Raw genomic sequence first — 27,988 nt, 5'->3', positions numbered from 1 at the left:
GATGATAAATATATTACCATGGGAAATTGATTTTTAATTTTGTTTCATAATTATCTAAGAAAATCAACATCCCAAAACACAAAGCCACCCATTATTTTAAACATTTTTGTGTCAAAGCATTTAATGCAAACAATTTGCAGTATGTTTTGAAATTAAAATGATTTTTCTTTCCTTTAAATGAAGGAAATGTTTAAAAGTTTTAAATTGAAAAAGTTTTAAATTAATTTTATATCAACTTTTTTTTTTTTTTTTTTTTTTTGTATATTAGTAATTTTGATGTTGTGCAGCATTACAAGATTTCTTACAATGTCTATCAAAGAAATTATCATTTACACCCCAGATATTTGAGATGGTAATATCTTTAAGAGCATTTGGATGAAGGTTTCTCTTAAAGTTTCCTATTTAAATTGTTAATCCTGGTTATAGAAAGTAAAACTTTTAATCGCAATTTCATTTACATTTTCATGTCATGTAAAGCCTTTTATATAGCCAACCCACTCTAAACTCATGTTATATTTAAAGGTAAGTAATGACGACAAAAAGGCAGTTTAACATACACTTAACGTCTCGGTTACATAGGTAACCCTCGTTCCCTGAAGCCGACTGAATGGGAACTTTAACTTCTTTCCGTATTGCAGTCGTCAACATCTCATGCATCAGCATCAGATATACATGTAGCCTATGCAGAGCCCTTACAGGCAGGGTGCGAATTACACAGTTTTAGGGGGTAAGAGCACTCGTAATGACGCTGTAGTGTCCCAGCAAACATTTGGACGTTTAATGACCGTTGAAAAGACGTCCTAACGTCAAGTTCCGTCATGGTTGAAAAGTAGCTTCAAAATGAAATTTGAACGGACATCTTAGACGTTATCTTATCAATTAATTAATTCATTATTATATATTGAACTACACGTAGCTAAAAGTCAAAGTAACAATTATACCCCAGAGAATTGTAGACATGTTCAAACGTATCTGAATGCATTTTTAGGAAATGTTCTGTTACATATTTTTACCGATTTATGCCGTCCTACCGCGACTATTTTTGGCCAGGGGCACGAAGTTGCCGTCGGACCAATGTTTGCTGGGGTACATCACTTTATTTTGATAGGGCTACCAAAAATGTATTGAACCAAAGATGATGCAGAAAGAAAACGCTACTGGGAGTCTACTGTTGCTACAGTAACGAACACAACCTTCACGGTCTTATTTCAGTGTTGTTTGTGGATATTTGAGCTAACAATTTGATTCGTACGTTCAGTTTAACAACATTAAGTTAAAGAGGGTACATCTTATCATTCAACTGAGCTGTGCACGCATGTTTTATAATATATGGTTTATAAAATTAATCATTATTTAACCCAAAACACGCTTTAAAACCAAATTAAGCCTAAGACCTATAACAATATCCTTCAAGTGAACGGACAAAAGTTTTGTTCTGCAAAGACATGTTGCGCTAACCGACAGAACAGGTGTCTGAGACTTGTGTTTTGCTCCGGCGTTATGTTTAATGCAGAGTTAATATCAATTTAATGCTTGTCAATGCTTTTCTGTATTTTGGCTCTTGGTTAATCTCCTCAGTGTTCTGCCGTCCTCGGGTCTGCAGAAACAGATGCTGGGCCAGTCTTAAAGGGGTTTGCACGAAGCGAAGGGACGGATTAAGGAGTTAAAAACAGACGCAAATGTAGTGTTAAAATACGTAAAAATAATTAATTAAATATAAAATGCAATCATAATTTGCATTAGGTTATTATTACTCTGTAAAAAAAAACTACATTTACGATAAAAAATGAAATTGGCAGATTGGGTTTCCAGAAATGTACTATAAAAAAAATAAAATGACAATTATAGGCAAAACTGGATGAGATTTTTGTGACTTATTACTGCTCCTAACTGTCCTATATTTCATTTAATTATAATATTAATGTACCAAACTATTTGAGCTGTTGTAATATTTCCGTTTATTTCCACTAACAAAAACATAATTTCAACAATACTGTATTGCCAAAGTCTATAACAGAAAGTATAACAACCATGTTTTACTTACGCCTAGTTTTTAAGTTTAGTTTTGTGTTAAAATTGCTAAGTTTTTAAAGTCTTGCAATCATTGCATTGCCATTTCACTGAAGTTGCTAAGAGTCCAATAATAAAGAATTCTGATAGTAAAATGAAACCAAATCATTTTTGATTTTTGCTGTTGACAAATTTAAGGTGAAATGTATGATCTCAGCACAATCTATTATCCAAAAGCGCGCGCGTTAATGTGTGTCTGGAGGAGGGAAGGCACATTTATGTGGATATAATATCTTAGAAATGTGTCTTTAATGGGTTTAATTCAGCGCCCGACCAGCTGCACTCCCTTTATTTGGTAAAGAGAAAACAATCGTGCCATGGCTTGGAAAGCAAGCAGAAATTAGTTTCGGTCACCGAGGCTAAGCTATATTTCCTGCAAACCATCTGCTTGATAGGTACAATAGAGGGATTTTCAAGTGCAAGAAAAAGAATAAAGTGCTTTGAACGTGCAGAAGTCCTCTTGGGTTTTCTGAAGGTGATGAGGTGTCTTAATACGACTGCCCCGGGCGGTGCTAAAAACAACTGATGCAAATCTAACGGTCGTAGGCCATTATTTGGTAAAAAAAAAAAAAAAATAGGAATAATTACATGCTAATCACTTATGGTCTTGTTATTTGCGTGTTGATAGATTTTAATAGGCTAGGCCTACTTGTTTAAGCAGCAGAAACAAAATAGCACTTAGCCTAGTTAAGAAAATATCACTAATGTGATTCAAGATAGTGATTGATATATTAAATATAATAAAGCTACAACTATTATAAATCCCGGGTTTATGTTGGCCAACATAAAAACATCAATAGAAAACTTGCAAAGCCAGGGATACGGGGCCGTAATGGGGGAATTACAGTTGTCCCAAAATTACTTGCCCTATGCCACTCTACACACACAGCGATGCTCCCCCACAAAGACTTCTCTTCTTTTACTAAGATGGTTGCTAAGACTTCTTAAGATGGACTAAGAAGGCTGTCGAGCTGATCCAGTTTGAAAAAGTTTTGAAATAATGTCTAAAGACCCAGTATTACAATCCATTTGTGCGAAAGAGCAACGCCTGGTGCATAATTTCATGGAGATTTACTCGCTGTGTCATCGCTCAGGGCTCACGCGGACTATATCTTCCCCTCGTCTTTTTTTTCCTGTCCAAATCAAAGCGCACGAGTTGACTCCGCGGAGATAAATGTGAAGGTAGCTGCAAGAAAATGAATGGTTAGTGGGACAAATCCTGACAGAGAAGCGGTCAAACGCCATTAGTCACAGGTCTTAGCCCACAGGCCTCGGGATTCACCTCTTTTGGTGCATCTGACAGAAGAGAGCGTCTGTCCCAATAAAAGCCTCCTAGAAGAAATCCTTTTGTTCGCACTTTTTTTCGTTTTATAATATATTTTATCGGTAGGCGTTGGCCACTTTCCCCCCGCGGTTCAGCAGCAAAACTTGAAAGGATGTGCTTTGCCATTGCACATTAAACCTTATCCACGTGTGGCGCAGCATGTTCTCTGACCCAACTCCTCACACAATGAAATTCATCTTTTTCTCTGTATCTCAATGGAAGAAAATGTGCGCGAGTGTGACCTGTATGAAGCCTAATTCAGTTAACTATGGGTGAAAGTAATGTTGTCTAGTCTATCTATCTATGAGCAGAAAAGAGGGGTTGTACGTTGACTTTTTTTGTAGGCCTATTTTATTAAGATTATTATTATTTTTACAAACAGTGGACAGTAGCTATAAATTAGGTCCAAAACTAGGCTACATTTTAAAATGTTTTTATCATTATAACAACATCTTTTAACTTTTTTTTCATTCATATTTGAGTTTTCAGGGTTTTTTTTTTTTTTCAATAGGATTTGAAAAAGACAATCAATTAAAGTGGTTGAATAAGACTAATATAGGGTGAATTCAGGTTGGTTGGGACACTTTTTCCCAGTCATCTCAATGACAAAAGTGTCCCAATCACCCTGAATTCATGTACCAAGTTGTAACTTAGGTACTATTTTACTTCTAAGTTTTCAGTTAAACTGATTAAAATAAGTTTTTTTAGTATGCAATTTTTTTCCCCAGAGCTTGGGTTTCCTTTAATGTTTGCCTCAAGATAGAATGCCAGATAATAATTTCATTGCGTTTCGTATATAGGCAAAGCAGATTTTTTTATTGCAATCTTTGTAACGGCATGACTATGATGATGACTATGACTAGAGTCTTTTTACTCGTAAAGGGCCGTTGTCTGCGGTTTGCTAGTGGTGTCTAATCCAATCCGAATTTCTTCTGTCCAATCAGGGCGCGCCGCCTCTAGAGTAAACGGAACTCACGTGGAGAATTTGGCTGAACTTCATTGTTAGAGCTGTCAACCATGAAAAGGCTTCTCCAGCGGTCCACTATAAAACCCCTGGAAGAGAGAGAGACGGACAAGAGCTCCTTCATTCTGCCCTCTTGGACTCTAATCAACGCAAGCCTCTGCATTGAGAGTAGTAGCACGTGAATTCCTCGCTGTCATTTTCTTATAAAACGGTGCAATGATGTTGCCAAGTGTTATTGCGCCACCTGCTATGTATCCGAACTTTCTGCGGCCCTCGGCAGCTCTTTCCTTGCCTCCCTCTTTACATTCGGCGTTCACCACGCACTCGAGTTTCCTGGTGGAGGACCTGTTGAGGATCAGCAGACCTGCCAACTTCATGCACAGGAGCATCCCGTCCCCAAGTGCATCTCCTCCGGCCACAGGAGCCACAACTCTGAACAACTCCTGCGCAGTCCACGTCGCCATGTCTACGTCTTTGCCAAAAAGATCAAGCTCTCCACAAACATCAATTTCCAACGATCCAAATTACTTGAAGTTTGGAGTGAATGCGATTCTCGCGTCAACAACACGAAACGGTAGGTTTCTCTTATGTTTATAAATTATGTAATTGATAAAACGTCTCAAATATTTGCTTAAAATACGCTAATTAAGAAATGAGCGATGACATTCATGTTGTAAACGCATTTGCCTACTTTTCTCACATTCAGCTTGTACAAGTACACTTCATTTAATTGATGTCCACTTTGTTTTATGTCATAGCTTCACCACCACCTTCAGTGCAAGGGATGAATGTGAAAACATTTCCGTTCCCATGTTTTGACGGCTCATTCCACCCATTCATCAGAGCATCATATTTCCCAGGTGGGTCAACTAGCCTACACTATTCATAAAAAATCGCTGCGTCACTTCTTAATTCGGTCAAACTGATGGGCTTTCAGAATCTGCTTCCAATGCTGGAATTTGTAGGACATTGTGGAATCAGTCTCGCTAATTTGATGCCCTATTTAGCAAACGCAGTGACTGCTGACATTTTGCACCGCTTCCCCTAATCCACAAATTAGCCGGAATTGTCATGGTCCCAATTTAAGGCGGGTCCACTCTCACAAGCAAACTGTTGGCTTCTCTTCATCGCTGCCTTTTCCCACCGAGCCAGTGTACTTAGTTACTGATTGGCAACAATGCTTTCAGCACCATGACCAATTGGTCAGCTCCCTCTGGGCAGCCACACACAGACCCGTCGTTGACTTAAGCATGCTGCTGATAGGCATTTACCAGTCATGGACTAATTCCCCTATTAGCTTCTATTCAGTGTTTCAATATTCTCACAAGACCACATAGCGTGTGGGGAGTCTTCACGGGACGTCCAAGCAAAAGTTTTGGTCTCATGTAGCAGCATGAAAATTGCTTAACAGGGTGTAGTAGTCTTAATTAGCCTACTGTGTTCTCAAGTAGGCTAGTAGCAATATAAATGGATTGTATAGTTCCTCAAAATGTACTCTAAACAATTTAATGATTACAACTACTGTATTTGTATGTTGGCTAACGCTAAATCTATTACGTATACCTCAGAGAAAACCAATAAAAGTGGGTCTATTTTGCGTTAAGCTTCATGTCCATCACTCCAGTGAATGCGGGCTACAAATAGCCTTGTGGATCGTGCACTCATTCAGACCGACGATAATAGACTGATTCTTTTCACCGCGGTGTGAATACATCAACAAAACAACTTGAGCAGTATGAATGGCTTTTCGTGTCCATTTAATGAAAATATTTGGGGGCAAACATAGTCCCCCGCCATCAGTATTCTCAAAATGTCCCTGGCATGCCGTTGTGTTTAGTTTTTAAGTGTAAATCTCTTTTGTGGCCGTAATATATGGCTTTAGTGGCCTGTCCTAAGCCTTTTTCAGTCAGTTCATTACTACACAATTACCGTCCACGCTTCATTAGCACCTCTATCTTTCACTGGAGCGCTCTGAATGACTGCTCGCCCTTGTTACCATACCAATGCTTTTGGGAACCAAGCAATGTGCTAATTAGCTTCCTCGTTCCGTATCACTCAAACGGACTGGTTTAAAAAACATTAAAGCCCAACTTTCATTCCAAGCCCAATGACTACTTCCTGTTCTTAGAAAAAAAACACAGTTGCTCATTTTGAAGGAAACGTTGATAAGCTCGAATTTTAAAAATAATCTCTTTGGTTTCTTTTTTCTTATAGCATCGTCCTCAGCAGTGCCCATTCCGGGAACTTTCGCATGGCCACTCACGGCTCGAGGGAAGCCAAGAAGAGGAATGCTTCGACGGGCAGTCTTTTCTGACGTGCAGCGCAAAGCATTGGAAAAGATGTTTCAGAAACAGAAGTACATCAGCAAACCAGACAGAAAGAAACTGGCGACGAAACTTGGCCTCAAAGACTCTCAGGTAAGCTGAAAGTTGTCCACAAACATATTTTTGTATCGTACCTTTGTGGATGTCTGAGGTAAATTGTTGTGCTAATGTTTTGCTAACTCTTTGTTGTTAGGTAAAAATTTGGTTCCAGAACCGAAGAATGAAATGGCGCAATTCCAAAGAAAGAGAGCTTCTGTCGTCAGGAGGTTGCAGGGAACAAACATTGCCGACGAAAATGAACCCTAATCCTGACCTTAGCGACGTTGGAAAAAAGTTTGAAAATGACCCGGCTCTGAGAGAAAGCCCGCGCGCGCCTATCTGTCAGGCGGGCAGAGATCACGAGCTCAACGCAGATTTCCATTTCAATTCGCCTTCCATTTCCAGCAAGCACTCAGACTTCTCAGAATCAGAGGACGAGGAAATAACCGTGTCATAATCATTAAACAGACTATGTAATTCACAATGAGTTGTTCATGCACAAAACTGGAGAAAAACTTTTGTCTTGTTTGACACGGTAGCTGTGTGAACTTTATTGATAGGAAAGCTTTCAGTTGAAGAGAGAATGTTGTAACCGCTGCGTTTTTGGCAGCTTGTATAGCGTTTTGTATGAATATTTTGTATGGAATTTTTATACTAAGATTATTATAATCTTTCTTAATGATTTGGGTACTTTGTCTATAATCTTAAATACGTAGATGGCACATTTCTAACTTAAAAATCTTATATTATTTTGTATACTGATGTTTTTTGTAAAAATTTATATACATGTGAAAAAAAATATTTTTACAAATTAAAAATCCAAAGCAAAATACCAAAATTTTCATTTTTGTCTCCCTTGAAATTAACATTTATGTATTGTATTTGATTGTATTTCTAATTGATTTTGCCTCTTAATTTACAAGCAATATTTGTAACTGAGTGTCTGGAGACTGTTTCAACAAACTCCTTAAGTTAAAAAAAAAAGGGAAAAAAAGTGATAAGACGAAATGAATCACATTTCCCAGTAGTTATTATGGTCCCTAATATTATCAGACCTGCCAATAATATCAATTAAACAATCTGACGACTTGTTTACGCCTTCCTCAACTTCTAAAAAACACAAGTGTTGACCGTTTGCCACTGAATAAATGACAGAAACTGATATTTGGACAGGAAAATGATCACATTTATTCCAAAAAGGGTAACATGAGATCACTATACTGAAAAACATCATTAAACATTAACAACTTTAAAACTCTAAAAACTCTACCAACAAAAAATATGAGGCAAATATTTACAAAAATATCGTACAACAGAAAATATACACAAATAAAATCAAACTTATTTCTAAGATTACCTGCAATTTATGGAAAATTAGACACTATTTGCTTCTTATTATTTTAATTTAACTCTCATTTCAATAGGCTATATTCACACAAATGTTTTCACATGTAAGTGAAAAAAAAAAAATCTTGGCAGTACTTGAAGCACAGCAAGATTATTTGGCGGGATATAACACACAAAAAAAAAACAAAAAAAACAAAAAAAAAAAAACAAGAAAAGAAATACTGTATAAGCTCTATTAAAACATGGTCCAACATTTTGAAACAACAACAACAACATTTTCTAGGTGAACAAAAAAAATGCAATCTTTTAAATAAAGCAACTCCCAGTAATCCATTTGGACCTCATGCTAATGTTTGCCACATTAATACTGCTGAGGGGGCCACTAGACACGCTAACCCTCAATTCAGACTAAAGCACATCACACGGATCCATGTGCCAGACCTTTTCAAATGTATGTATAACTACCCCCAAGATCTTCAGTACGTACAGACCTCAATGCACACAATAGTTTCTTTCTCCCTTCAACAAGTAATTTAGTAAAACATACTCTTACACTGAACAAAGAGGACTCCCATTTTATTCAGTTTTCCTTGTAGAATTATTTGGGAAGAGGCTGGGAATAAGAATTTATGAAATTGAGGTCGGTTTTGGCTTTATTGTAAGTCTTCCTAATATCAACAAACAGGGTTGCATTGTATAATGCCACTACATTGTCACTTGATGGATGTCTGTGATGGATTTTGTTTATTCAGAATTTTTTTGTCATCAGAACTTGACTAAAGTTTTACCAGAGATTCAGAAAGTTAAATATTCTTTGAATGCTACAATATTGCATAGAGATTACTGTACTACATTAAGAGGCACAAAATATTCTCCTGGCACAAAATGATAAATCTTACAGTATTCACTTTGATATTTTCAATACTTTTCCAAAAATCTCTTTATGATAAGAACAAGTTACCAAAACACTCTTTTGTTGCCAAAAAGCAACCACAATATAGTTCACATTATTACACTATATTTCTCTGTTAGGTCCCAATGATAGTGCACCATTTGAAGGCTATAAATGTCCTTGCATTATTTGTATTTGTAGAAAGTTAGAAATCTAAGACATAAGCTAGCCCATCTCAACCCATTACACAAAAGTTGTAAGGCATTTTTATCAAGTTCAGCACCAAAGAAGTTCACTAGTGCATTAAAGTCTTGCAACATGAGATCCTTTTAGTATAATATGAATGAAAATAAACGTGACTTATACCGCCATCTACAGTCCATTTGAGGAAATGACGCTTTCTGAAGCTCTTGAGCATGTTTTTCTCACATTTCAGGTGATGATTAGTGTCTTAGTGAGCAATTATGATTTTTCAGGGTTTCCAGCACCCTGTTTTGAAGGTTACCAGCACCCTGTAGTTTCATAGAAAACCCGAATCTGATATTCAAAAGTCTCCGTTTTGTAATTTAACATTTTAAAGTGTTTTCACAGTGTAGATTCTAACGAAGAGTCCAGCATATCATCTTGGTGACTGTTGCTGGTGGAATCACTATCGTAGCTCTCCGTTCCTGTGCAGTGGGCCGTCTCCTTCAGCCTCATTAACATATTCATCTGTGGTGACAGGAACAGCTTAGTATATAGTAAAAAAATATATATATATATCCATAAGAGATATTTGAGTTCTATAATGAGTAAATACAGATACAACTTACAAGTGGGTCTTCTTCTGATTTTCCCTGAGCAGGTTGCTTGCCTGGGCTGCCCTCCTGAGATATATTGTACCCGTCGAACCCTACGTCCTCTGGCCGAAGTCGCAGCAGGGAATGCCATTCGTGTTGCTGTGGAGTTGCCACCCAAGGGAAGCTCTCCATCACCCACTTCGCCGGGTCCTCCCATGCGGCCTTACGGCCATACATCTGCAGGACACATGGGCAAGTGTTCGTTTGCTTGCTTTAGCATCCTAGTACTGCAACAAATTCAACACATGATGGAAGATGCTCTTACCTGTAGCCCTTCTCTCACAGCCTCCAGCATGTAAGGGATGATGGAGTAGTTCCACAGATCAGTGAACCACACTCTCGAGCCTTCTACATCCATTGGACAGGACAGAAAGAGCCGAGGTCCTGCGGTGATTTTATTTATATAAACCATCATTAGAAGGGGTTGAGAAATTCTCATGTAGGCATTTGGGTGATTGTGATTGGCTGTGGTCTCACTTACCAATTGTGACATCAGAAGAACTATGTGTTTCCAGAAAGCGGTTGAGATGATGCCAAACACACGGGATCCACTCAATAATCTTAACTAGCTCGCCGTTCCTCACACGACTGCTGATCTCGGTTTCTAGAAGTTTCCGCCGGAGGAATCGACCCAGAAAACCTTTCACTGGTTCAGTATGATTGGCACATAAAACCCATCTGAAATAAGAGACCAAGTATAAGACCAGTTCCACCTTGATAAGCTCAAGCAAAATAAGCTTTGAGAAATGCTTGTGGGCCCTCTTGTGGAGACTTGGGGTATAGCAACCAGCTAACTCCAGTTGAATATGCTATAATATATAATTATTCACTTTTTTAAATTATATTTTAAATATTATTTATTTTAAAAGTAAAATAAATATATAAGAAAAAAGCAAATTAAACTGATGATGCTATTTACCATATACATAAATACAAATTTAAAAAAAGTTATTTAAATGCTTTTATTTTATCCATCCATCCATCCATCCATTCATCCAAACTATATATATGAAAATAAAAAAGGTTATTTTAATGATTTACTATATATTTATATAATTTTAGAAAATGAATAAACATGATAATAATGCTAATAGAGCATCACACTGTAATGTGAATGGGATGATACCTGAAATTATGATGAAGCTGCAGATTTGGGGTGGGTGATGGGGTTTGATTCATGGTTCCAATTATGTAAGGACTGTGAAAAAATAATACAATTAAATATATATCGTGAAACATGAAAATATCTGCATTTTCACAGTTAGAATCATTCATTGATATAAACCGTTGTGTGAATTGCTCACCACTGGTGGTTCTTGCAGTTGAGCAGGCCGTTGAAAATCTCGGCCAGTGATCCGACATGGTGAAGGTTATCTAGTATGAGCACCACAGGCATGTCCACAGCCGGTTCACTGTTCTTACACTGGTCTGCCAGGTTGGACAAGTACTGCTTCAGCTCCTGTATAATACACATTGTGCCTTACTACAAGAACCTTCAAATTTACCACACGCTGAAAGCAAAACCTTGTTTTTTTAGCACTCAAACTGTTTCAATTAAATTAAATTACTTAAAGGATTAGTTGACTTTAAAATGAAAATTACCCCAAGATTTACTCACCCTCAAGCCATCCTAAGTTCATCTGACTTTCTTCTTTCTGATGAACACAGTCGGAGTTATATTAATAAATATCCTGATGCAACCAAGCTTTATAATGGCAGTGAACAGGACCAACGAGTATAAAGCTCAAGAAAGTGCATCCATCCATCTTAAATATACTCCACATGACTCCCGGGGGTTAATAAAGGCCTTCTGAAGTGAAGCAATGCGTTTGTGTAAGAAAAATATCCATATTTAACACTTTATAAAGTAAAACATCCAGCTTCCGCCAGATCGCCTTCCGTATTCAACTTACGAAAAAAGCTTTTTATGTAAGTTGAATACGGAAGGCGTAGGATGTAGTGTAAACATTTTGAACTGCGAGAGGTGTTACACTTTCTTCCTAAGTTGAATACGGAAGGCGTTCTGGCGGAAGCTAGATATTTTACTTCATAACTTGTTAAATTTTTCTTACAAAATTACAAAAATGCATTGCTTCGCTTCAAAAGGCCTTTATTAACCCCCCCAGAGTCGTGTGGGGTATGTTTATGATGGATAGATGCACTTTCTTTAGCTTCATACTTGTTGGTCCCAGTTCACTGCCATTATAAAGCTTGGATGCGTCAGGATATTTATTAATATAACTCAGATTGTGTTCATCAGAAAGAAGAAAGTCATATACAACTAGGAAGGCTTGAGCATGAGTAAATCTTGGGGTAATTTTCATTTAATAGTGAACTAATCCTTCCCACAATCACCCACTGTTGGCAATAAACATTGAGTAGCATATAAACCTGTTAATAAATGACTGCATTCCATATTTTTTATTCAAGCAGCTTCACTGACCTTAGTAGTTTTGTTATCAACATTGAAAGTGGCGATTGCTTGATGCTCCAGCTGTTTTCCCTCTTTTCGGACCATGTACTCGGCCAGTCTGCTGGCCAAAAAGCTCTTTCCTGTCCCAGAAGGCCCTGAAAAGATGATTCGTCTGTGCTCCTCAAGCTGAGAGATGTATCGCTGCAGAACTGGCTTTGGAATGAGCGTCTCGAACGCCAAACTGTCCTGACTGTTGTCAGACAAGTCTGTAGAGGGAGAGAAGAAGATTTGGATCATGAGGAACTCTTTTGTCAATGTATGCAGTGGTGTAGTTTCTTATAAAAGAGTAATAATAGTACCTTTCAGCTTGACAGAGATGGTATCGCTTTCTCCCACAAGATAACCGCAGGGCAGGAGTTCTGGTGTATCTGCATCACTGGCGCGATGGATGTCTCCAATGCTGTACTCCATCACACAGTCAGTGTTCAAACCCAACTGTGTGACAGGATCTACGTAGATGATATATTCCTGTTGGAGTGACAGAAACGAGACGTGTGATTGTGTTGCGAAGAATTTTTTCAGCTCAAATGTCACTAAATTGTAAGCTAAGGAGTTTTTGTACCTTAAAAAGGCGCCTGACTACTCCATCTAGTACGTCCCATTTGGTTTTTCCACTGACACCAATGCAGCCCAGCAAGAACTGAGAAGGTCTACACTCCTGCCAAAAGCAACACAAAGAACTGCTTGAAGCGACACTGATGAGATCACTGGGTTATTTTTGCTGAAATGTCTTGACTTGTACCTCTTTCCACTCTGGATCTTTCTCCAGACTGACCACAACCTTCACATGTTGTCCATCTTTCCAGGAGCTTCCATCTCCACTGTCTTCTAGCAACATATCTAAAAGCCAACAGAGAATTTCAACAGTTTATAACGCCAGATTTCTTTGAAAAATACCATAGTTCTTGAAGTTGAAAAGTCTTTTATACCTAAGCTTGTGGATTCTGTGAGGCTGAGTTGAGAGGAAAGGCCCACAGATGAAGGGGAGATGGACATCTGAGAAGGAGCTCTGCTACCGCTTCCCCGGCTCTCCATCTTTAATCGGTCATTTTCCACTTTCAGCCTTTCGATCTCAATCTATTAGTATAAAATTATGTTTGTGACACCTCTACAAATTTAGGTAACATTACATCAAATCATATTGAATGTATAAGCAAGAATAAGCATGTATGAGCGCATTTAAAAAATGTGTTTAAGCAGATGCTCACTTGCATGCGGTTCATGGATTCTCGTAGCTGGTCCAGTTGGTGGGCAGAGCTTAAAGCTTCCAATCTGATGTCTGTAAGTTTCATTTCTTTATCGCGCAGTTCACTGCGCAACTGCATGACTGTTTCAGCGTCGCTGTCCATACACTCAGAGATCCTGTGACAAACATATACATAATATCAAACACTAAAAAAAAATAAACAAGATTACTTTGAAATGCATTAGTAAAACAAAACAAAAACAAACAAAAATAAAGGCAAAGCAAAACAAAAACAAAATAAAAAAAAATCAACACAAAACAAAAATAAAAAAAAAACTAAGCAAAATATAAAACAAAAACACAAACAAATAAAGACAAGCAATATATAAACAAAATAAATAAATACAAACAAAATAAAACACCACAATAATTTAAGATTAGTTTATTGTTTTGTGTTTTGGAAAAATCACAAACCATCAGAAAATGATTAACTGTGAAAGTGAATTTTCCATTAATGAACTGTGGAAGTAGTGAATGAATACCTCCATTCAGAAAGAGCAGCAATATTTAATTATTTATGAATCAGGGCACACAGTGTTTTAAAACTGTTAATTGCTCAGGATGAACAAGTCCTGAAAGGCTAATCTAGGAGTCATTGGCTGAACATCTGTTCTTGGCATTGTGTTCTTGGAACTGATCATCAGAGATTGAGAAATATTGGTATGATTTGTGCCATTCTCTTTTACCGTGCCAGTGAGGCAGACCTCATGGTCTTGCTGCTACAGCCCCAGACAGGCCCGTGTGCAGGCAGGGAGGACAGTTGAGGACTATGAACATACACATATATCAACCATGAGAGAAACTCTGAGGGTTTTCCATTTATAAAGTGTTATATCCGACAGTGCCATCACATTGAGAGTTACTCAGTAGCGACATAAATTCTGGGTGTGTGTGACTTTTTAGTTTATAAAATGGTTGGTATTTTCCAAAAACACCACCTAGTCCTAGACTAAATCACATTGTAAATGGTGCTTGTCTATTATAAATCCTTCCTCCGTCCAAAACGAGGCTTAAGAAGTTTCCAGAAATGTGCTACCTAAACCAAAATTCTGTCATTAATTACTCACCCTCATGTCGCTCCACACCCGTAAGACCTTCATTCATCTTCGGAACACAAATTAAGATATTTTTGATAAAATCCGATGGCTCAGTGAGGCCTCCATTGACAACAAGATAATTAACACTTACAGATGCCCAAAAAGCTACTAAAGACATATTTAAAACAGTTCATGTGACTACAGTGGTTCAACCTTAATGTTATGAAGCAACAAGAATATTTTTTTCTGCACCAAAAAAACAAAATAACAATTTTATTCAACAATATCTAGTGATGGGCGATTTCAAAACACTGCTTCATGAAGCTTTACGAATCTTTTGTTTCGAATCAGTGGTTCGGAGCGCGTATCAAACTGCCAAAGTCAAGCCCCCTAGTGGTGAACCATTGAAATTTCGAAACGTTTTGAAACACTTATGAAGTAACGAAGCCTCGTTTACTGAAATCACGTGACTTTGGCAGTTTGATACACGCTCTGAACCACTGATTTGAAACAAAAGATTCGTAAAGCTTCGAAGCTTCATGAAGCAGTGTTTTGAAATCGCCCATCACTAGAAGTTGTTGAATAAAGTCGTTATTTTGTTTTTTTGGCACACAAAAAGTATTCTCGCCGCTTCATAACATTAAGGTTGAACCACTGTAGTCACATGAACTATTTTAATTATGTCTTTAGTACCTTTCTGGGCATCTGAAAGTGTTAATTAACTTGCTGTCAATGGAGGCCTTACTGAGACATCGGATTTTATCGAAAATATATAAATTTTTGTCTTAAAGATGAACGAAGGTCTTACGGGTGTGGAACGACATGAGGGTGAGTAATTAATGACAGAATTTTCATTTTTGGGTGAACTAACCCTTTAACAGATTATTATAATTATTATAAAAAAAAATAATAATACATTGAGTATTTATAACAAATAATTTATATAAAAATAAAATAAATATAACAAATAATATAAATATGATTTATAATAATAATATAGTAATACATTATTATTAATATAAAAATAAGAAATAATAAACTAATTAAAAATATATTTATAACAATAATACTAACTACTAATAATATTAGTAATTATAATAAACAGTAATAAATAATTATTATTAATAAAATTATTTTTTTATTAATGTAGTAACTCCTGCACACTTACTCTGAGATTAAATAAAAACAGAATAAGGAATTATGGGTTTAGTTTGGGTTTATTGTAAAACTATTCTTATTAAAAGATTTTATTATTATTATTATTAAATAAAAAAGAATAACAAATGAATAAAATAAATGTATTATAATTATAATAAATAATAATAAATTATTATTATTATTATTGTGAGGATCTTACAGGGAGTTGGAGTGGGAGTTGCGTATCATGGGAGAAGAGGCAGTCGAGCCGCTATAGGGAAGTTTGGGTGAAGATGGCAGAGAAGAGTCCGTCATCTCTTCAATGTCCGAGTGAGAGGAAGCCGATTTGGGAGACTTTTTCTTTCCGAATGCTTGTTTAAAGGAGCTCCGCAGCTGTGGAAGAAACAAATCTATTACTATGATACTTTCATCACAAAGTCTGTTAGCAGTTACAATCCTTTTTTTATTTTAAGTTTATCTTTAAGAACTAACCCTTCAAAACATTCAAGGAATATAAAAGGTTATATTAAAGATATTCTGAAGGAGATATTTATCCCATCTTACCTCATACACCTGTACCATGACATGGAAGCACAGGGGAAATCGGACAAAAAACATATTTTAACACCTTAGCTAAAATGTTAAACGCTCTAACAGCTGGTAGAGTTTAATATAATCTAAAAATGTGTTTTGGATCCAGTCTACGACACATTCTGAAGGAGGGGAGATCACCTACACGACAAAAATCAAATAAATCCAGTGGTAAAAACACCGGTGCCATCTCTAAAACCACACAACATCATCATCAATACTACAACAACAAGGTTAGAATCACATACATAGTTATCAGGTGCTTTTCCTCCACCAGATGATACAGCCTGAATACAAGAGGACAAATGAATTTATGACACTGATGACTGATATTTATTTTAAACTTTCAACAAAAGCAAACACCTAAAGCCAGCTAATATCAACCCACATTTCTAGGCCCATTCACACCAAGAATGATCTAGCATTGATCTAACTCTAAATAGCCTGTTTAGTCTTGGAAAGAAGCATCTATTAGATATTTCAGAAACACTGTACGCATTGGATGAACATGCTGGAACACTTACCCAGTTATTCTTCTTCTTCTTCTTGTTCTTAGCGTCGAGCTCCAGGTTGCTGCCGATGCTGGAGTGGCTGGTGGCGCTGGTCATGCTGGAGACGCTGTCCGAGGAAGGCTGCCTGTGGATCCGCAACTCCCGCTGGGACTGAGGCGACCCGCTGACAGAGTCTAGAGAAACTGAGGGAGAGAAAGAATAATAAAAATGAAGCATAGGCAATAAATGTGATACTGTTTATTTGATTGTACTAAAGACATTGAGAGCTCACCCTTGTGGTTTGTTAATGTTGGGTCTGGTGTGTTAATGACTCCATTGATGGTGGCTTGAGTCGCCAAGTTCTGCTTCTGAAGGAGCTCAATGGTCTTCCTCAAGTCATTCAGCTCTGTGTCCTGCAGATAAAACGACATTAAACGATAAAAGAATTTTTAGACACCAAACAAGAAGCCATTTAGACCCTTTATGATGCTGTTTTCCTCATAGGGACACTCTCACATTGTACATTTTTCAGGTTAGAGTATCTTCATGAGGACTTCAGATATTCTCATGCCACATTAAAAAAAAAAAAACCCACACACCTTCTGTTCCGCTGTCGTTGTCAGGCTCTGCAGCCGGATGGTCATGTTTCCTAAACTCTGCTCAAAAGCCGCCACAAGGTGAGCCTGGGGACACACACAATTTCATTTATGAAGTAAATCAGTTTTATTTTAATAAGCAAAATGCCATAAATGGACAAAGACTCAAAGCAGCAGTGGAGTTAAACCAGATGTTGAGCAGTCAACTAAAGTACGATCACATTTCTAGAAAAATGTGGGTTGCAGCTTGTCAGTAATGCATCTAAAAGTGCCAAATATGTCTGTGAGACTAGGTTTTGTGATAAAGACAAGCTGTGGCATGAACTCGGGTTGTTAAGCTGTAGAAACTGGTAAAAGCCCCATTCATCTCTATTGTCAATTTAAAGACCCTAAACTAATGTAAACAAACCAGGAATATAAACACAGAAATATCTTTTAAAAACATATTGATAATATATTTTCAATAACAAATAAATAAAATTACAAAATAATAACTACTACTAATAAATATAATAATACATATAATACACTATTTTAGAAACTATATTGAATAGAATGGTCATTTTTATATAATATAGAAGGTAACAGTATTATAAAAATGTACTTAATTTATGTAATTTTATTATTTATTATATATATATATATGTGTGTGTGTGTGTGGGTCAATGACGTGACGGGTCTTTTTTTTTGTCCAAAGGCCTTAATAATAATAAAAACAAAAATATGACATCCAAAGTATGTAAGGTAGTACAACTAGATCTCTTTTATTGAATCAAAAGGTTTTAATTATATTTTGCAACATATAAAGATATTTTAAAGATTTTGAAGTGTCAAAAGGTCATTCGGTTTAACCGTCCAAAGGCCAATACAGCCATTTCATTTGTGTTTAAAATATCTTAAAATGTAATAAATGTATGTATTTTTTTTTATTCTGGCATGATTTTATAACATCATATATCAACATAGTGCAAAATGGGATTAAAATTATGTGTAAAAGTCATTGCTTTGTTATGAGGAAGAATGTCCGGAAAAATTTCATTGATGTCATTCGGAGTAACCAATATAAAGGGACCATTTTGGATCAAGTCATTCAGGTCAATATCATGTGACAGGATGTGAATGAAGTCTGAAAAGGTGTCTGAAAGGCTAGCTAGCTAGATATCAGACTGCTAGCATTGTTTGAAAATATCGTCATTCGGTATAACCAAAAGTGTCATTCGGTAAAACCGAAATTTTGGTTAAACTGAATGACTTTTTTGGTGACAAATATTGTCCATCTTGGGAAAAAAAAAAAAAAAAAAAAAAAAAAAAGACAAAAGCAGTGTTAATTGATTATAAAAACCACAAAATCTCATTGTTAACACTTAATAAAACTTCAAAATTAATTATATCTCAATTATGTTTTTTTACACTTTTAAAAACCTTATTCGTCAATGACTCGTGTACACAAAATATTAAATACTACTACTACTAATAATATTTACTTATTTTTAAACCATTATACTTATAATACTTATTTACTACTATTTAATATTTTAATAATATAATTAATAATTAAATTATTTTATATATTATAATTAAAAATAATATAATATATTCAAGATAATACTACTTAGTGAGATAAGACTGTGATATAAACAATATACAAAACACACCCACAACTGCTATTTAATTAAACTTTTGTGGTACGTATATGGAAAACCACAAAGTAACGTTCACTAAAGCACATACACAACAGTCATCACTATGAGTCACACAACCGGTTACACAACAACAGAAGATTAATCTCAAAAGCCCAAATCATCAATCAAAACCCTCAAAATAACCCCCCTCAAGGTAACATCATACAAAACAAACAGCTCAAAAAATACAAACAGAGCAATCAAACCACGATCTTCAGCCCACCTCACTGAATTCTCGCTTCCTCCATTTACTCCCGCTACCGTGGCTCTTGCTGTGTCTGAGGCGCTTTGGTTTAGTCCTCTCACAGACCCTCCTCAAAGATGGGTAATGATTCAGAGGCTGCCAAATGACTGCTCGAGTGGGGTTAGCTTTGCCTTTCAACATCTCTGGGGTGATATACTGCGTGTGAACTGAGGCACAGAGGACGACGTGTACCTTAGATTTCTGCTCAGTTGTAGCCGCCAAAAATGAGCAACCACGCTCGTACACAACACAACAAGCGTATCAACATGCAACATGAGCTGATAATCAAGGGACTGGTGATCTGGATGACTTCCATCAGAGGGAGTCACAGGTTTGTGTTTGGGCATGTGCATGTGCTGCTTTAAACATCAGATAACCTTCAATAAATCTTCCTCAAAGGGATTTTTTTCATTCAAGCAGAGTAGCAGTCGGTGCATTTTTCTGTGTAAAATTTTACCAAACAGCCAGAAGTGCAAAAGCCTCCAGTTTTGTAGGTGAAGCCTGTATGAGAGCTGACAGATGGATAGGGGTTTTAGGATGTGACGATTCATTAGGTTGTGTAGGCCAAATGCGGGCTGTCATATTTGTTGTTATTGAGCAGATAATTCCACTTAAAGGCGTATGACACACATCCAATTGCACACAATCCAGAACAAAGGTTTAATCACTCTTTTACCAGCTGTTAAAGTCTATGGCACAAAATCCAACATGAACCGGTTCTGTAACAACTAACCACAACTTTGATAACACCACAACTTCCCGAAGCCAAAAACCATTTAAAAATTGCCAGTTGAACCACTTAACAAATACGTGTATATATACCAAATGAGCCAAAACATTATGACAACCTGCTAATATTCTGTTTGTCCTCTGCATGCTGCCAAAACAGCACCGACCCGCCGAAGCATGGACTCTACAAGACTCCTGAAGGTGTCCTTACGGTATCTGGCACCAAGACATTAGCAGCAGATCCTTCAAGTCCTGTAGGTTGGGAGGAGGAGCCGCCATGGATCGAACTTGATGGTCCACCACATCCCACAGATGCTCAATTGGATTGCGATCTGGGGAATTTGAAGGTTAGGGCAACACCTTGAACTCTTCATCATGTTCCTCAAACCATTCCTGAACAATGTGTGCAGTGTGGCAGGGTGCATTATCCTGCTGAAAGAGGCCACTTCCACTAGGGAACACCATTGAAGGGGTGCCTCGTCTGCAATAATGTTTAGGTAGGTAGCATGTGTCAAATTTACGTCCACATGAATGGCCGGACCCAGGGTTTCCCAGCAGAACATTGCCCAGGGCATCACACTGCCTCCACCGGCTTGTCATCGTCCCACAGTGCATCCTGATGCCATCACTTTCTTAGGTAAACGGAGCACACGTACACGTCCATCCACATGATGTAAAAGAAATCAGGATTCATCAGACCAGGCGACCTTCTTCCACTGCTCCAAGGTCCAGTTCCGACGCTTGCGTGCCCATTGAAGGTGCTTTCAATGGTGGACAGGGGTCATCATAGACACACTCCTCCCACCATCATTAAATTTGTGTGTGACTTGTGCCACAGTAGACTGTCTGTTGGCTCGGACCAGACAAGATAGCTTTCGTCGCTCTTGTGCATCAATGGGCACCACTGTTGGTAAATTCTTATCACTGCTGACTGGGAGCTCAGTCTTTATATCTCACAATGTGACTTTTTAATCAAATAAAAATTTTCAGTTTTTTGGTATTTTTTTTTAATACTTTATCACACATTTGACTTGCATATATGTTTGTACACATATATGATGCTTGACGCTCAAAATCCATGCTATGCAGATATTAGTTGAAAGAAATAAGTGTTTCTGTGAGTATTGAAGGTGTATTATGGGTAATCATGCCAAAACGACTGTCTAGTGTACTCACGTTGGCACTGAGCTGGGTTGTGAGAGCCGAGACCTTCTCCTGTGACGAGTCCAATTCTCTCCGCAGCTTACGGATCTAAACACACATTAAAGTCAGTTATTCAAACACAAGTCATGTTGCTAGAAGCTGATTTCTGAAGCTAATGTGGAACCAGTTTGTGGTTTCTCATATAATAATGTGCTAAGGAGAGACTGGCCCTTGATCAGCATGAAAGAGAAACTTTGGTTGCAGACATAAAAAACAGAGATTAAAGAGTAGATATCAAGGACAGTTACCACGAAGACCATCATGACAAACACGGAAATTTTCAAGGGTTTAAAAAGAGTTACATCAAAGTGTGTTTAAAATTACAAGCCAGCTGAGAAAAACAGTGTTTTGGGCAGTCTACAGGCTCCCATGTGCAACACACTCAATAATTTACATTATAAGAAATGAGGTATGCTGTTCTCACCTCCGTCTGAGCCTTTTCTTCAGGCTAGAGATGGAAAAAGAAGAAGATATAAAGATTAATGGTTTGAAAAAGTGTTTGAGCATCCATGCAAAGAGAAGGCCAAAACTGAAAACTCTGTCATCATTTACTCACCCTCATGTTGTTCCAAACCTGTATGAGTTTCTTTCTTCTGTTGAACACAAAAGAAGATATTTTGAACAATGTTGGTAACCAGAAGGCTGACGTTAGCCATTGATTTCTACAGTATTTTTTTTTCCTACTATGGAAGTCAATGAATACCGTCAACTGTTTGGTTACCAACATTCTTCAAAATATCTTCTTTTGTGGTCAGCAGAAGAAAGAAATGACAAGAAGGTGAGTAATTGATGACAGAATTTTCATTTTTGGATGAACTATCCCTTTGAGAGAAAGAGAAGTTGTAATGTGCCAATAAGATTTTGCATAGTTTAGGGTGTTTACATGATAAACTTTGGTTTATTCTCATATTTGTAATGTAATTTACACACTTACACACTTTTTCAAGTTTTGTATAGCTAACTTATAAAACCTAACGAACAAAAACAAACGAACAAAGCTAACAAAAGTATCACAAGGCAGCCCAGACATATGAAATAACCACTGAACTTTAGCATTCAGCATCATTTCAAAATCTTTTGACTCACCGTAGAGTAAACTGATGACGTGCTAGAGACCAGAGACAAAGATGAGCCATGAACTATGAAGAGAAGAAAACTACAGTCAAAATAACTTCAAGTATCGTAGAGGCATGTGAGTCATTGCCAAACTAGCATGAAAAAGTAGCAGGATAAGCTTGCACATGCTGAAACACCATGAAGTGCTTATCACCTTAGCAAACAATACCTTTATAGCCCATATATTTCTGATAAGCTATACATGCATATTTTTCCTAATGTGCTGCCAAACCAAAAACCAAGAAAGAACAAAAAGACAATAAAAGCTTGAAATAACAAATGTACTGTGAAATCATTATTTGTGAATGAAAGGGTATTCAATGTGCCGTTAAGATACAAGGCTATTCGCAAAGAATTATGATTTTGTATGTTCCTCTCATTGTATTTTCAAAATGAAAAAATAACTATGTCAAGAGGTACTTAAACTAAACTGCTTTTGAGGTTACAAAAAGGGATCAGTTTTATGACTAATCTCAAGGAACAAATGATTTCTTCACGCTCCAGAGAAGCAGCTTAATGGGACATTTTAACCCTGGACAAAAAGCCTCACTGAACTTTGTGAACATTAGATTTTTTTTTCAAGAAAGTTTTTTTTTTTTTTTTTTTAATCACCTAAGCCATTATATTGTTTTACCTTAGAAAAACATGAATATTGTTGATTCTATGAATCAATCAGCCAATCACATGGCAGCAACTCAATGCATTTAGGCATGTAGACATGGTCAAGATGATCTGCTGAAGTTCAAACTGAGCATCAGAATGAGGAAGAAAGGTGATTTAAGTGACTTTGAACATGGCATGGTTGTTGGTTCCAGACGGGCTGGTCTGAATATTTAGGATACCGCTGATCTACTGGGATTTTCATGCACAACCATCTCACAGAGAATGGTTTGGAAAAGAGAAATTATCCAGTGAGCGGCAGTTCTGTGGGCTAAAAAATGCCTTGTTGATGCCAGAGATCAGAGGAGAATGGCCAGACTGGTTCGAGCTGATATAAAGACAACAGTAACCGAGGTCTGTAGAAGAGCATCTCTGAATGTACAACACGTCGAACCTTGAAGCAGATGGACTACAGCAGCAGAAAAGCACACCAGGTGCCACTTCTGTCAGCTAAGAACAGGAAACTGAGGCTACAATTCATACGGGCTCACCAAAATTAGACAATAAAAGATTGGAAAAACGTTGCCTGGTCTGATGAGTCTCAATTTCTGCTGTGACATTCAGATGGTAGGGTCAGAATTTGGCGAAAACATTATTTTCTTGGCACACTTTGGGCCCTTAGTACCAAATGAGCATCTTTAAATGCCATAGCCCACCTGAGTATTGTTGCTGACCATGTCCATCTCTTTATGTCACAAATTATTATAATTTTAGTATATATTTAACAATAAATAATACATTTACATGACATGAGTATATATGAGAATAATTCTATTTATATAATCACATAATTGTAATTTTAATTACTGAATTGACTACCATGGTATTCTTTGAAATACCTCAAGTACTGTGTAAATCTCAAAACACCATATATATATCAAAATACCATAATACCATGGTACCACCACAGTGCTATTGGGGGTCTTCAGTGTACATTAATTTCAAGACATACACATTTATTTAATGGTAAATCCTCTCTGAGCCAATAAAAAAAAAACAGACTTGGGGCAAAAATACCCCTGAAAATGGCATTATATTGAGTCATGCATCATTGTGAACAGCAACTATGTTCTTTTTACAAGCCTAAACACCACTGCTCATTGGCACATTGAAATCAACACCATCACTGCCTTAGAAAGACATGAATCATAAATACAGAAAGCAAAAGAGAGCCTTGGGACAAGTGGTGTTGAGCCAAGGCAGGCGAGTTAATCATCAAATCAGCATTAACTGTGGGGTAAAGGCTGCCAGGCCAACAAAGCCAGTCTTTGTTTGTTTACGCTTTGGCGCAAGTGAGGACACACGTTACAGCCTGATGTTGTCAAAAGCCCTAACATTAATGACAACCTATCATTTAGTTATTAGGTAACAGAACAATGCAGGTCTATTTGCTCTTTTCCAAAAACATGACGTTATGGATTGATGGCAGACAGAAATTATAACAGTTTTAATCTTGGTATACATAGCAAATTACACACACACAAAATAGGTCAAACTCCACTACAACCAAACTCTGTTCAATACAAGTTTCATTCCGAAGTCTCACCTTCTTCCAGGCCCTCACGGAACGATCCGGAGCTGCTCATAGTGCGGCTCTTTTCCTCCAGGCTCATTGAGGAATTCCTCAGACGTGGGTCACTGTAGGGGTCATACGGGCTGTCGTGATTTCCCTGACCATTGGTCCCACGCAAAGTTGCCATCTGCAAAGCTGTGGTGGGACTGCCTGGAGTGTCAACACAGGGATCAAGGTTAAAAAAAGCACTACTGTTAAACTTAATGACATGAATGTGCATTCAAAGTTCACAGTAAGGGGGAGACTAGTACATTTTTCAGTTGTTAAAGCATATGCAAACCAAAAAATTTAATTATAATCCATTAAATGTGAGAATTCTAACATAAACCTTTTTTACCAGTTAACTGCAAGTTATGATACCCAGCTGCTAGCATTAGGTAATAATAATATTAAAATAATATTAAAAAACTGTGTGATACCAATAAATCGATAATTATTTTCATGCTATGGCCGATTACCAATAAATCACTGTTAAAATTCTATACTATTTTGACTAAATGAAAAATAAATAAAAATCAATGTTTAAATGCTACAAGTGAATTTAGGCATCACAACACTATAATGTACAGCATGAAAAATGGATATTAATTTTGAGATTTAGATCACAGCAAAGGTAATCTAAAATGTAAAAATGGGAAATTAACATTTTTAAATAACTTTTAAACAATTAAATATTCAATATCAACTGATTCCATTTAAAATACAAATTTAAATAAATACCAATTACAACTAATACAAAAAAAAAAAAACCCTAATATTGGCCAATAACTGATAAAGTCCCTTTGAGACGAGTCATTTCACTCGGCGGCCATCTTTGAAACGCCTCTCGGGCATACAAGTGCAGCTCCTATCTCTTTGAATGGGGAAACATCAAATTCTCCAAAGCTGTTTGCCAAGCTTTCGATTAAATTTCATATTTGAAATCACCAATGAAATCTGACAACATAAATTTTGTTTCTAAAAGCTCGAATCATGACAAAAAAACACTGTATTTTTTAGGCTGGATCAAAGGCTGGATCTATAGGAAGCGCGTGTCTGATTGTTTCTATAGGAACTGGAGCTTCTAACTGCTGCTGCAGTTATCAAAGTATTATCAATCGGCGATTGGCTCTTATTTAGAAAATGGGACTTATTCCGCCATATTGCGCGTTGCACTTTCTCCCATTCAAAACAATACGAATGACACGTCTTGTGTTATTCTATAGTCTTTGCCGATATATAGTATCTCCCTAGTATAAACCACAGAAGTTAGACACAGGTTACGCAAGTTTGCTTGTGTTTACCCAGTGTGCTAAAGTTGAAGCGTGTGCCAGAGGGCGAGCTGAGCGCAGAGGCAGGGGTGTAGGGGGTCGAATCTGCGAGTCCAACAGCCGAGGGGGAGCACAACCAATCACGGGCCTCCTCATGACCTCTGACCTGAGGCACATGGGCATACCTGCAGGTTTAAAACAAGCGTACGTGAGTCCATTGAACAGAATGTTGTTTTTTCTTTCACATGAAAGTTCTCATGAAAACAGCTCCAAGAAAAACACCACAATGCCAGGAAAATCACAGCTATCCAATTTATGGTGGGTAACAGAAAACCCAGGTCCACAGCTATGAACTCCCATATTTATTTGCAGATTACAATATTTAACCAGCAGGTATATATGAAATAAATACCTTATCATGTACAAAACAAATAAAAAAACTCCGTTAACACAAACTACACTGGCATACTATTAATTTACTGGTATACCACTGACATAATCATGGCTCCTGTCTAGGGAACATTTGAGATAAATTACAGATTTAGATTGACAGAATTAAAATATCATTTATTATATATAAAAAAATCTGTTGTGAACTTATCTTTAATTACAAGTAACGGTCCACTGTTCATTTTGAATCACACATAAAAATAATTTGTGGTTAAGCCGCTTTTTTTATGCGTTTTGGCTTTTCATTCACACAACAATGGCATTTTGGGGGCCTGAAAATGCAAAATGGGGATTCAAAGTGCAAGTTTTTGAAAATGATATTGTTGTCGTCTCCTTGTAAACTACAAAAACGTGAATTTGTGAAAACAGAGACGTCATGCGCATGTGTATTACGTGTTCAGTCTATGGGTGCACAGTGTTTCTTTACAAAGTGACATCGCCAACTACTGGCGTGGCAGAATAACACAGCGTTTTTAGTCGTTTTTGCGGATCCATATGATCGGGTTTGTTTTGACAATGGTGTCGTTTGTAGGCAAAAAATGCACAGGAAAAACTTTTCCATTTTTAGTACATTGTTGTCATGTAAACGAACCCTCAGATGCAAGTTTGAGACTGTTTTGTTAATCTTTTTGACTGAGTCATTTAAAAGAACCAGTTCAAGAGTCATTTGTTTGTGAATCGGTGCTCACACTGTTTGTTGCATGTAGGAAACTGATGTAATTAACTGTAAAAACCTCACAGGTAAATTTTAAATTATCGTCACAAGACAAAAACACAAAGCATAAGTGATCATTTGACCACACATAGCTTTACCTGTCCTGTTTCCGTGGCAGTGTGTTGCGGGTAAATTTAGGGCTAGCAGAGGGGGAGGACTGAGGGCTAGAGGAGGGTACAGGGGCAGACAAAACAAAAAGAAGCAGATAAAAGTGACAGAAAAGGGAGAGGAGATAAAGAAATGATTAAAGAGGAGTACATGTAAAGGAAGGTAGATCATCAGTAGAGATAGCAACCCTATTTCTTCACAAACATCTGGAAGCAGCATGGTTGAACAATTAACTTCTTACCTCTCTGAGAGGCCAGTTCTAGCACTGTTGGTCCGATTAAGACATAAATCTTCCTTTCCCAAGGAAACACCTATGGAGTCACTATTGGTTTGGTTGGAGCTTTGAGACAGGAAGCCATGGCCTCCCCAAGGAGAAAAAGCCGATCCTGGGGTGGAGGCCACAGAGGAAAGTGTCTGCTCTCCATGACCTCCAGAGGGCACCGTTAGATTGTCACTGTAAACTGGACCGCTGCCTCCGCTGGCGACAGATGGCATCTCCAGAGAACCATTCTGCTGGATGGATGTGGCATGGGGATTGGAGATGATAGTGGAGTTCTTCATGTTCTCCATGGTGGTGACCGGAGCTTGCTTATTACAAGATTTGCTACCAAAGAGTCTGGTTGCAAAGGGGGAGAGGGATTTAACTATGAATCAGAATCACTGGCACGCAGCAATGAAGTTCTTTTTATTGAGTCAATAAAAAAGATTCATAAGACTGTCTCAAACTCAACTTAAGTAGCAGTTTGAGTAAGATTTAATCAGTCAGAGAATCGTTCATAGTGCAGGCATGCGATGAGTGATTTCCCAGCAAACGACTGTTGTGAACCTTTTTTTTAATGCGTCAGTCAAAAAGATCTCAATATCACATGCAAATTAGCGGTTTGAATC

General features: G+C 37.3%; 2 protein-coding genes across 9 annotated transcripts in view; one reads left to right on the top strand and one right to left on the bottom strand.

Annotated features, from left to right (window-relative positions):
- Window positions 1-2,292: 2,292 nt before the first annotated feature.
- Window positions 2,293-7,567, top strand: dbx1b (developing brain homeobox 1b). Its single transcript, XM_051884236.1, has 4 exons — window positions 2,293-4,932; window positions 5,117-5,218; window positions 6,573-6,775; window positions 6,876-7,567. Exons 1-4 carry the CDS (start codon window positions 4,575-4,577, stop codon window positions 7,176-7,178), a joined length of 966 nt encoding a protein of 321 aa, XP_051740196.1. The 5' UTR covers window positions 2,293-4,574; the 3' UTR covers window positions 7,179-7,567.
- Window positions 7,568-7,885: 318 nt separating this feature from the next.
- Window positions 7,886-27,988, bottom strand: part of nav2b (neuron navigator 2b) — a 104,085-nt gene continuing 83,982 nt past the window's right edge. For 3 of the 8 annotated variants that reach the window (XM_051884233.1, XM_051884228.1, XM_051884231.1), the window contains 25 exons: window positions 27,342-27,716; window positions 27,091-27,156; window positions 25,861-26,012; window positions 24,551-24,727; window positions 22,315-22,367; window positions 21,653-21,676; window positions 21,202-21,276; window positions 17,374-17,457; window positions 17,067-17,187; window positions 16,808-16,977; window positions 16,532-16,570; window positions 15,913-16,085; window positions 14,205-14,285; window positions 13,481-13,634; window positions 13,202-13,349; window positions 13,015-13,112; window positions 12,835-12,930; window positions 12,572-12,740; window positions 12,243-12,478; window positions 11,104-11,258; window positions 10,926-10,997; window positions 10,281-10,477; window positions 10,065-10,183; window positions 9,773-9,976; window positions 7,886-9,671 (listed from right to left, as the gene is read on the bottom strand). In XM_051884233.1, the coding sequence (XP_051740193.1) occupies window positions 9,546-9,671; window positions 9,773-9,976; window positions 10,065-10,183; window positions 10,281-10,477; window positions 10,926-10,997; window positions 11,104-11,258; window positions 12,243-12,478; window positions 12,572-12,740; window positions 12,835-12,930; window positions 13,015-13,112; window positions 13,202-13,349; window positions 13,481-13,634; window positions 14,205-14,285; window positions 15,913-16,085; window positions 16,532-16,570; window positions 16,808-16,977; window positions 17,067-17,187; window positions 17,374-17,457; window positions 21,202-21,276; window positions 21,653-21,676; window positions 22,315-22,367; window positions 24,551-24,727; window positions 25,861-26,012; window positions 27,091-27,156; window positions 27,342-27,716 (3,364 nt within the window). In that variant the 3' untranslated portion in view covers window positions 7,886-9,545. The remainder of the gene's footprint in view (window positions 9,672-9,772; window positions 9,977-10,064; window positions 10,184-10,280; window positions 10,478-10,925; window positions 10,998-11,103; window positions 11,259-12,242; window positions 12,479-12,571; window positions 12,741-12,834; window positions 12,931-13,014; window positions 13,113-13,201; window positions 13,350-13,480; window positions 13,635-14,204; window positions 14,286-15,912; window positions 16,086-16,531; window positions 16,571-16,807; window positions 16,978-17,066; window positions 17,188-17,373; window positions 17,458-21,201; window positions 21,277-21,652; window positions 21,677-22,314; window positions 22,368-24,550; window positions 24,728-25,860; window positions 26,013-27,090; window positions 27,157-27,341; window positions 27,717-27,988) is intronic. The other 5 variants (XM_051884232.1, XM_051884229.1, XM_051884230.1 and 2 more) reach the window with 5 other exon arrangements.

This window comes from Ctenopharyngodon idella, chromosome 24, assembly GCF_019924925.1.
Source record: "Ctenopharyngodon idella isolate HZGC_01 chromosome 24, HZGC01, whole genome shotgun sequence".
NCBI classification, from domain to species: Eukaryota; Metazoa; Chordata; class Actinopteri; order Cypriniformes; family Xenocyprididae; genus Ctenopharyngodon; species Ctenopharyngodon idella.
This window is presented reverse-complemented; position numbering and strand designations above follow the sequence as displayed.

Coding starts and splice junctions, on each gene's coding strand:
- dbx1b (XM_051884236.1), top strand. CDS start 4,575: ATGATGTTGCCAAGTGTTATTGCGCCACCTGCTATGTATCCGAACTTT. Junction 5,219..6,572: donor CAGAGCATCATATTTCCCAG/GTGGGTCAACTA, acceptor TTTTTCTTATAG/CATCGTCCTCAGCAGTGCCC. Junction 6,776..6,875: donor TTGGCCTCAAAGACTCTCAG/GTAAGCTGAAAG, acceptor CTTTGTTGTTAG/GTAAAAATTTGGTTCCAGAA.